Source organism: Myotis davidii, unplaced genomic scaffold (assembly GCF_000327345.1).
Source record: "Myotis davidii unplaced genomic scaffold, ASM32734v1 scaffold268, whole genome shotgun sequence".
Taxonomy (NCBI): Eukaryota; Metazoa; Chordata; class Mammalia; order Chiroptera; family Vespertilionidae; genus Myotis; species Myotis davidii.
Window position 1 is genome coordinate 6,208,208 of NW_006383015.1, and position 10,379 is coordinate 6,218,586.

Sequence of the window (10,379 nt, forward strand, 5' to 3'; positions counted from 1 at the left end):
GCGACCCTTTAATACAGTTCCTCATGTTGTGGTGACCCCCAATTTCATTGTTACAAACTGAACATAATTAAAGCATAGTGATTAATCACAAAAACAATATGTAATTATATATGTGTTTTCCGATGGTCTTAGGCAACCCCTGTGAAAGGGTCGTTCGACCCCCCAAAGGGGTCACAACCGACAGGTTGAGAACCATTGCCTTAGTCCCTGGAACCTGGTGAACATGTCACTTTACATTGCAACAGGGACTCTGCACATGTGATGAAGATGGAAGATTATACTGGAAGAGGAAGGCTTAACCTGATCGCACAAATCTTTAACAGTGGGGAGCTTTTCCAGGCTGTGGTCAGAGGAAGATCTGACTGTGGAAGAAGGGTGACAGAGATGTTAAATTGCTGGCTTTGAAGATGGGGGAGGAGACAATGAGCTAAGAATGTGTAGCCTCTGAAAGATGGAATGAGATCAAGGAAACAGACTCTTCCCTGAAGCCCCAGAAAGGCAGGCGTGTGGCCTTGCTAACACCTTGATTTTAATCTGGTTAACCTGTGTAAAACTTCTGATCTCCAGAACTATAAGATTATATATTCAGCTATTTTAAACAACCGAAATTATGGTAGTTTGTTATAGCAAAAGTAAAAAGCAAATACAGAAGTAATGCTGGAGTTAAGTTTGAGGATTAAGTAAAGTTAGTTCCGCAAATAAGGAACCCCTTATACTGAGCTGTGCCTCGAAGGGAGAGAGACATTCTGCCAGTGTATGATCCTATTTTGTGCTTCTGGCCCTCATATATGAGATTTCTTAAACCTGAATTTCCTTTACCCACTTATTTGCTGAGCTAACTTTACTTAATCCTCAAACTTAACTCCATTGGGAAATATTTTAATAGATCAACAATTTTACACACAGAATTCCTTTAAAAATATTTGTTTATTGGTCTCAAGTTTGGAAGTCAATATTTAGAGAACATTTTGATTATTATGCTCTTTAGATTATAAATCTTGTAAAAATGCTGCTTTTTCTTTTTTAAAGACATTATTTATTTGCATGGTTAATAAAAAGTGACTAAAATGCTACCAAGAAGAGTTATTTTTTTGGGGGGGTAAAGCACATTAAGTTGCATCTAGGGATTTATCTAGAAAAAAATTGTTAAGTTGGTAAAAATATATTTTTAGCACATTTTAATACCTTTTGATATCATTTTTCCTTTTCCTTGAACTTTATTACCCACCAATGACATAAGGACCTACTGGGACTTCCTAACCCTATCAAGTGTGGTTAAACAAATTAACTTTTATTTTCACTATTGTATTTAAGGTTTTTTTGCTTTCTCTCCTACATGTTTTGTTAAAACTTTAGAATAGTTCATTTTGGTGGCATTTATGCTTAGCCTGATAGAGTCACTATTAATATAATTTCTTAAAAAATAATTTCAAGCATTTTCAGCATCTGTGTTGGTAAGATAGTTTTAGGATACTCATTGCTTTTTCTATGGTAGGTTAGAACGTGACTTGAGGTGGTTTTTGTTTTTACCATCAACTATATTTAAATCAATTACGTATGAAAAAAAGCTTCTTTCTCATTTATCTTATCAAGGTCATATCCTCCCAAAATACATAAACCTACACTTGACAGTGAAAATCCCAATATAATGAATAAAAGATCTCTGAGACCTTGCTAAAGGCAATATAGCAGTGAAAACTTTCCTCTCATTGCCTGAATGACTGCAGGCTCTGTTTTAAATTAATTTCTTGGCATTTCCTACTGGCCTGCCAGTTATACAGTAATTTTTCAAAGATGTGACTGATTAAAAAATAAATTTGTTGTAATAATAATAATAGGGTCATTAAACGATAGCTTTAGAGAAATTGAAAGGAAAACAAAAACAATGGAATCAAACTTTAAGGTTCTCTTTTTAAATCCCAGCAGGTCAAAAGGTGGCCAATAAAAATCTGAAAACTGCCAAAACCGGTTTGGCTCGGTGGATAGAGCGTCCCCAGGTTCGATTCCGGTGAAGGGCATGTACCTGGGTTGCGGGCACATCCCCAGTGGGAGATGTGTAGAAGGCAGCTGATCGATGTATCTCTCTCATCGATGTTTCTAATTCTCTATCTCTCTCCCTTCCTCTCTGTAAAAAATCAATAAAATATATTTTTAAAAAATCTGAAAACTTAAAAATAGATACACTGCTGCCCTAGCCAGTTTGGCTCAGTGGATAGAATGTCGGCCTGTGGACCGAAGAGTCTTGGGTTCAATTTTGGTCAAGGGCACGTACCTCAGTTACAGGCTCCTCCCCGGCCCAGGCCCATGCAGGAGGCAATCAATCAATGTGTTTCTCTAACATTGATGTTTCTCTCTGTCTTTCCCTCTCTCTTACACTTTCTCTATTTCTCTAAAATCAATGGGAAAATATCCTCAGGTGAGGATTTAAAAAAAAAATAGATACGCTACTGTGCTTTCATGAAGACCAGTATAATCAGAATGTTGATAACACTGACAGATTCTTACAGACCAAATATTTTATCATACTGGATTTTAAACTACACATATATGTTAAATGGTGGTCTTGATTCGATTTTATAGAGTAGTTTCAATATAACAGTAAAGTTAATTCAGAAATTTAGCGGCCCAGGTTAATATAAAATTAAGGAAGAGCAGTAGAAAAACTGCTTTTTTCAATATCCAAATCATGTAGTTTTTCATTCCAAATGTGGGTTTGTCTCTCTAACAAACATACATTTTGCCCAGACATGTTTCCAACTTGAAAATATCCATTTTATGTTTTGGTGCGAGGAAACAGGCTTTGCAGACATGGAAGACCAGAGAGAGAGGCACCACTCAGGAATCCCAGAGCAGAAATTCTTTTGACCCCACCAGGATTAGGGTATGGCCTTGCTCATGTTGCATTCGGTTGAAATATCGGGAGAGCTGGTAGATTATAAAATTCGCTTAAATGAAAGCACATCGACTGTTAGTGCAACACTATTTCTGGTAGAGTAGTGTGAGCCTTGTGTAAAGGGAAGAAAAGAACTTGTCTAGTTCCTCAGCTCTGGCTGGATGACGTCTACCTTGAAAGAACCACTAGAGACTCAGTGCCTATTAGAGAACTAAGGGCCCAAATGATTTGCTCTGAGGTGTGTCCTTATCCCATATGCTCTCTCAAGACTCTGGCTCTTACACAGTGTTTTTATTTTGTTAAACAAATCAGGCCCTGATGGTGCAAGTGTGTGTGTGTGCCTGTGTGTTTTAGTATGTGTTTTTAATATTGATTTGTGACCTCCCAGTTCATAGGTCAACACTCAACTACTGAGCCACACAGGCCGGGTGAAGAAGTCTTTTTGCCCATCCTGTATAATAAAGAGCTAATATGCTAATTAGACTGAACAGCAGAATAACTGTCTGGATGACCTTCCGGATGAAGCTGGGGCTGTGAGGGCTGGCCGATGCAGCCAGGGCTGCACGGGCCGAGCCCCGTGCATAAATTCATGCATCAGGCCTTTAGTAATTTAAATAAGAAAATTCATTGGAAGCACACTTCTATGTGGATTTATGAGCAGTAGGTATTAAAAAATGCTGGCCAGAAAACTTCTCATAGCTTGTGGTATAAAGGAACCTACACATACACATTCTTAGGCATTGTAGCATTACTGACAGTAATCAAACATTTTCCTAGTGGTGCTATCTTTTGTGATTTCAAGGTCAACTTGAGAGTTATTTTTTAATAGAGCAAATTTTATTTTTATATATGAAAATCTACAATGAGATACCACCTCACACCTGTTAGAGTAGCCATTATTAACAAGACAAGCAATAACAAGTGTTAGAGAAGTTGTGGAAAAAGAGAACCCTCATTCACTGCTGGGGGAATGTAGACTGGTACAACCACTATGGAAAGCAGTCTGGTGATTCCTCAAAAAATTAAGAATAGAGCTACCATATGACCCAGCAATCCCTCTCCTCAGAATGTACCCGGAAAACTTGAAAGCATGTATTTGCAAAGATATATGCACCCCTTTGTTCATTGCAGCATTACTCACGGTGGTCAGGACATGGAAGCAACCAAAGTGTCCTACAATAGAGGGCTGGATAATAAGATGTGGTACATATACACAATAGAATACTATTCAGCCATAAGAAAGGAGGAAGTAGCGCCATTTGCAATAACATGAATGGACCTTGAGAACATAATGCTAAGTGAAATAAGTCAGTTAGAAAAAGCTAAGAACCATATGATTTCATTCATATATGGGAATCAAAACTGAAACTTAAGAACACAAACAGCACACCCCAAACTGGGGATTAAGCCCACAGCAGTATGGTGGTTGCCAGAAGGAAGGGGGTGGGGGGCAGAAGGGGGTCTTCATATATGGTTACATGAGAAGATTTGACTTTGGGTGGTGGGCACATGGTGTAATATACAGATCTTGTAACATAGAAACCCACACCTGAAACCTATATGTTCATGTCGACCAATGTCACCCCAATAAATTTAATTTAAAAACGAAGAAAATCTCTTGGTTGAATTTTGAATTATATCATACATTTTGGTCATCAGGCATTTGAAGAAAATGTGCATACTCAGAACCTGGTTACATGTCTTACTCTCTCCAAGTAGCCTGGTTGTTAACATGCATGCTTTTCTTACCACCAGAGGCTCAGTGCGTGGTCTGGGTAGGCAAGAAAAGGTCTCTCGCAGGAAGGTGGTAATCTCCAGCAGCAGCTGGCATGCTGCCATCTTCAAAGCAAAGGGGCAGCCGCATTTAGAGGGGTTCACAGTACCTGTGGAATGAGAGTTCTTTCATGAGTTAACAAACTAAAATACAAAGAGGCGTGGTTTAATGGAAACAGCTACACATGTGTAAAATCAAACTGCATATGAGAACGTTACCTAAACATGTCCAAAATGAAAGTGCATATGAGAATGTTACCTATACATGTTCAATTTACCTATTCCCTTTACCACAATCTGTCCATTAACAGACCTCTCTCTTTTTCCAGCTTGTAATTCTATAACAAGTGCCCAGTATTAAAATAGCAATCAAGAACTAAATTATTCTCCTTACTGCCACGTAGAGTAACAAAATGCAGCCTTTTGATGAAAACAGAAATGGGAAAGCAGTTTTGAAAGATTTTCATATCACTATTCAATTAGATTTAGACTATATACATGGCGGTGGGGTCGATTTGAAACTATAAAGGTCCTGCTGATTCATTTTATCAGAGACATCTCTCTTGATATTCTGAGGACAGTGAAGTTGTTTCAGTTCAGGGCCAGATATGTTTCTGTAGCATTGATAAGACATACTTGATCACCTCCCTCATCCAACTGATGCAAGTTAGCCTGTCATATTAAAGTATTGCTACACTAAAAGAATGCAAATATCCTCCTTTGTTCCAATGCATACTGATATTTAAATGAGCAAAACATTGCATCCACCATAGTTCAAGTAATGGATTTTTCTCTAAAGGCAGATAATGTCCAAATTGGTACCATAGAGACTTTTTAAATTCTCAGGATTTAAAACTCTCAGATACATATCATCACAAATCAAGCAGAAATACACTGATTACTTAAAAAGAAGACCAAAGCTATGCAGAGTTCTGTCTCTCATAAAAGGAAGCAGTTATCACCCAGTCATCATGGCTCAGTGGTTGAGCGTCAACCTATGAACCAGAAGGTCACAGTTCAATTCCCGATCAGGGCACATGCCCTGGTTATCTATTTTGAATGAATTAAATCATTGAGCAAGCAATATCATTGCATAGCAACATTGCTAAAAATACCTCTAAAATATTTCCCATGTAGTAGGCTTTCTTAATTGAATATAATTTATACTTCATGGTATATACTGACAGTAGGAGGAAATTATGGTCTTTCTGAAGATAACTGGCTATTGTTTCCTCATGAAGACCAGTATTTTCTCTCCAAAGATAGCATGTGGCTGGGGAATATTGCCTCTTTTAATGTTATTTATTTATTTATTTTAAGCAAAGCACCTTTCTTTTTTAAAAAAATGTATTTTCATTGATTTGAGAGAGGAAGGGAGAGGGAGAGAGGGACAGAAACATCAATGATGAGAAAGAACCACCGATTGGCTGCCTCCTTCACACCTCACACTAGGGATTGAGCCCACAAACGAGGCATGTGTCCCGACCTAGAATTAGACTGCTCCATCCCAGTTCATGTTGATGCTCAACCACTGAGCCATGCTGGCTGGGCACAATGCCTCTTTTTAAAAATGTAAGGGACAAACTCCTTTAGAATTTCCAGACTGATGTGTGTATGCACCATGATTATCTTTTAAATGCAGGATGAGCTATGTATTGACTTGAATGTTGAATGAAACCAGACATTCCAATCTATGTTTGATGAAGGCTACATGACTCTAGAAATTACCTGGATGTGCAATGGCTTTTTAAAAATAATGAAAGACTAGATATTTAGTGTAAACTTATGGATCTGTCCTTTTACTTCTGAGTTTTCATCTAGATTCTTCTTGTCTGTCCTATACACAATGAGCTTGGTCTTAGTCCAAGGCCTCGCATAACTATCATCTCAAATGTTCTGTTATAATGAACAAGGACTGAGTAAAGCATAAGCTCACAGAAAAGCTAATATACCAGTATAACATAACTGGTAAATGGTACTTAGGTGGTCTCATGAAGATTCAAGGTTATTTTGGTCTATGAGGATATGTCCACTTGATGTTGCCTTGGCTCTTCTCTGTTCTGAATGACCCCTGAGAGGCCCAGTGCAGTTTAGGGATGTCTTCTGGCAGGCCTTCAATAGGCTCTGTGATCACTGAATACTCCTAAAGGCCTTCTACAAATCAGACCCAATTCCATGAGTCATTCTAGGAGAGGCTAGACTACTATGAACTTAACGAAATCATTGGGGCAACTATCACCATTAGACTGGAAGACTGATGTCAGAATTTGGTGTTTTGTCAACAACTAAGTCAAGAAATTTTCTCTCATTTGATAAGGGCCGAGAAAGAGCAAAATGTCTTAAAATTATTTTTAAAAATCCTTGATATAAAAGTGAAAAAGAAGACAATATGTTTTTTATTATTATTTAGTTCTGTCTAATGTTACAGTCTAGCCATGACATATAGTCTTTATATTTCATGACTATAAGGGTGTAGTATGTTTGGCATCACTTAACGAGGGACAACCCTTAAAACATAATCAGGGAGTTTGAGTTTCAAACCACTAGGGAGGGTCAAGAGGAAGAGGCCTCATTGTCTTCAAATAATGATACTGATTCCATGATCACATTGGAATTGTATGACCCATAAAAGGCAGTGGTGCACATACATACAAGCTCATATGGCATAGAACACATATATGCACAAAATGGTTCTGGAGAGAGATGTACAGAACTCTTTGCCTCTATTTTTCTATGATAGAACTCAATTATAATTTTAATACATCACTACAGTGTGGAAGATATTCATAGTTCTAACAATGTGAATCTTTTAATAATTCAATTTAATGTTAAATGCTGCATTATACACTGTTTAAAAATTACAATATGTTAGTGATCTGGAAAGTATGTCATGTTCAATTTTGTTTGGTATAACTTTTATTTTATTTTTTAATCTCCAAAAGCAATAATAAAATACAAAATCTGACCAAACTCCCCTTGGGACAGTAATATTCCACAGTTTAATTTTCTCAGAGAAGCCTAATACTAATCTTTGTGTAATAATATGAGTCAGAGACTACAAAGCAATGGAAGTTCCAGATGGCCTGCAACTCTTTGCCCCTGTCTATAGTCTCTTCTAGTCTCCTCTTTCTGGTTCTTGCCCTCTCCTCGGTGTGGCTTTATGCACATGCTTTACATCCATACACAGGGAATAGGGGGGAAGGCGCAGTGGGGACACATGGGAAGGTGGTAAGAATATGGAAGAGGAAAGAGAAATATTAAGTGCTCCTAAAGCAGAGGTTCTTACAAGCAGGGGTTCTTGTAGTAAAGGGAGTCTCCTTACTGTCATCTAAAAAGTCTTCCTCCTCATCCTCCTTTCTCAGTCTCCTCTTGGTCTCCTCATCATAAATAAGACCCAGCAGATTAGCTGGGCTCTCACTCTCCCCGTGGCACAGCTCATTCAATCGGATGCCAATTGCCTACCAGGGAGGGGAAAAAAGAAACAGCACAAAGTATATTAGACTGTAAAGTAGGCTCTTGCATACAGAGGACATAAACAATGAGTGGGAAGTTCTTCCAGCATAAGCCTCCTCTGTTTGCCATAGTGTTGTTACCGCCAGGTTTTCTAATATGGAAACCCAGAGATGGAAGGCACTGATGCTATCTCCACGGTCATTCAGACTAAATACTTGTAGGAACTAGGATGGTACTTTGGTAGACTCATAGAATTTTTTTTCCCATTTACTCAGTGAAAATATTTTCATTTACCTAAGGGTCATTTATTTTATAGGTCTCATATACAGGTGTATTTCAGTCTTTCATGGGAGATTTTATTGCAGTAAAAATAAGAAGTCACCCTTTGTCAGAGTACTCCTGATCATGCTATTTTATGAGAATGTCATTGTCATGCTAATGAGTTTGGAGGTTGGCAAGAATTCTGGTACTGCAATTTTATTTTTATCTGCCATTATATATGCACTGATTGTCTTTTTTATAGAATTTGTTCCCTCCTCCATGATACTCTGAATTAGTAAGAAATAGTAACTATTCTTTTGGTAGAGTACCCAACATCAATATTGGAAATATAACTTTTAATAACTCAGCACATAGGCAATATTGTGGGGTTTTTTAAATACGGTATTAATGGAACTAATAATTAATGAATTTTCCCTAAGAAGAGAAAAAATAAACTATCTCTATCTAATTTATTTTATATTCCAATTATACACTGTATGCAACAGTGGAAGGAGCACAAGCCCAGGAAGAAAAATTAGGGAAATAACTAAAATGAACTTGGGGTCTGACTGGTGGATTACTCTGTGTACTGGTAAGACTAAAATGCCAGCTAAATCTTTCCTTTCTTCTTACAACATTCTTTTCAAACATTTAGAAAAGTTACTAAATTCTGGACATACAAGAAATTACACTCACTACTGGAAACTGACATATGAAGGTATGTCCAGAATTCTTTAAATAAAAATGCAAGCTGTTTGAGTGTCTTGATTATTGGGAAACAAAAAGGTGTAAGTTAAACCCACAGCCCTCAAAAGGTAAAGGATTGCTAAAAAATGAACTCTGAGATAATACTAAAATGCCTTCATATAGAAAGTCTCCTCAAACTCTAGAATTAAGTGCGGAATAAGAAAAACCACATGAAAAGAAAGCAAACCATGTATACAGATATCACAGGATCCTAAAATTTTAGCCACTAGCCTTAGAAGTTTTAAGCAAAGAAAACAATAAAAATAAAAAACCCCACCTCAACAAAAATCTTTGTCCTGATGTTACTATTTTGGAGATCCCTCCAAAGGTGGGTGCATGCAACATGAGTCTAGAATGGAGCCAACAAGCTGAATAGTGAGGTCCAAAGGGAAAGATTCCATATCAATCCTCCCAGGATGTGAAAATAAATAGTGTAAGTTAAACCCACAGCTCCCAAAAGGGGGTTGCTAAAAAATGAACTTCTCGCCGAACCGGTTTGGCTCAGTGGATAGAGTGACGCCATTTGTTGAGGAGACTGTCTTGTCTCCATTGTATATTCTTGTCTCCTTTGTCAAATATTAATTGAGCATAATGGTTTGGGTCAATCTCTCGGTTCTCTGTTCTGTTCCATTGGTATGTATGTCTGTTCTTGTGCCAGTACCAGGCAGTTTTGAGAACAGTGGCTTTTGTACACCGAGCTTACAATCTATTGGCAAGCATGTCAAACTCACGGCCCGCGGGCCACATGTGGCCCACCCAATATAACAGTGTGAGCAGTTATTTACAATTATGAAAGGAAATAAGTCTCCTGTCAGATCCAGAATTACTGACATTCACCTTGGGTCAGTTTTGAAAGTAATCACTGCGAACAAGCTTTCCCCCCAAGTAGGAAAGAAATTAGCAGAGAAAAGATGCCAAGTGTCAGTAAGAAAACATTAATTTTATCATTGCTCTTGTTCTTTTTTTTATACTATACTTTTCTAAATAAACCTACGTTTCTATGAAAATTGAAGCTTTTTTGTGTGTGGCCCACATAAACTTAGACCTTATTTATTTGGCCTGTGTTAGCCTTTGAGTTTGACATGCTTGGTCTATTGGAGAGGTAATAACATACCAAAATAGCACATTAAGTAGTGAAAGACTTCATTAGTTCAGAAGGTGGAGAGCTTGGATTCAGTGTGGAGAATCATGGAAAGTCTCATTGCAATAGATTTGTGAAGAACTGGTGTTTTGGGGGATGGGGAAGGGAAAG

At 37.7% G+C, this 10,379-nt stretch overlaps 1 protein-coding gene across 1 annotated transcript in view; it reads right to left on the minus strand.

Annotated features, from left to right (window-relative positions):
* UNC80 (unc-80 homolog, NALCN activator) overlaps positions 1 to 10,379 on the minus strand; it is a 207,940-nt gene that overhangs the window by 94,914 nt on the left and 102,647 nt on the right. The window contains exons 22-23 of the mRNA XM_015558108.1: positions 7,989 to 8,124; positions 4,643 to 4,776 (exon numbers count right to left, since the gene is read on the minus strand). Coding sequence (XP_015413594.1) covers positions 4,643 to 4,776; positions 7,989 to 8,124 — 270 coding nt within the window. The remainder of the gene's footprint in view (positions 1 to 4,642; positions 4,777 to 7,988; positions 8,125 to 10,379) is intronic.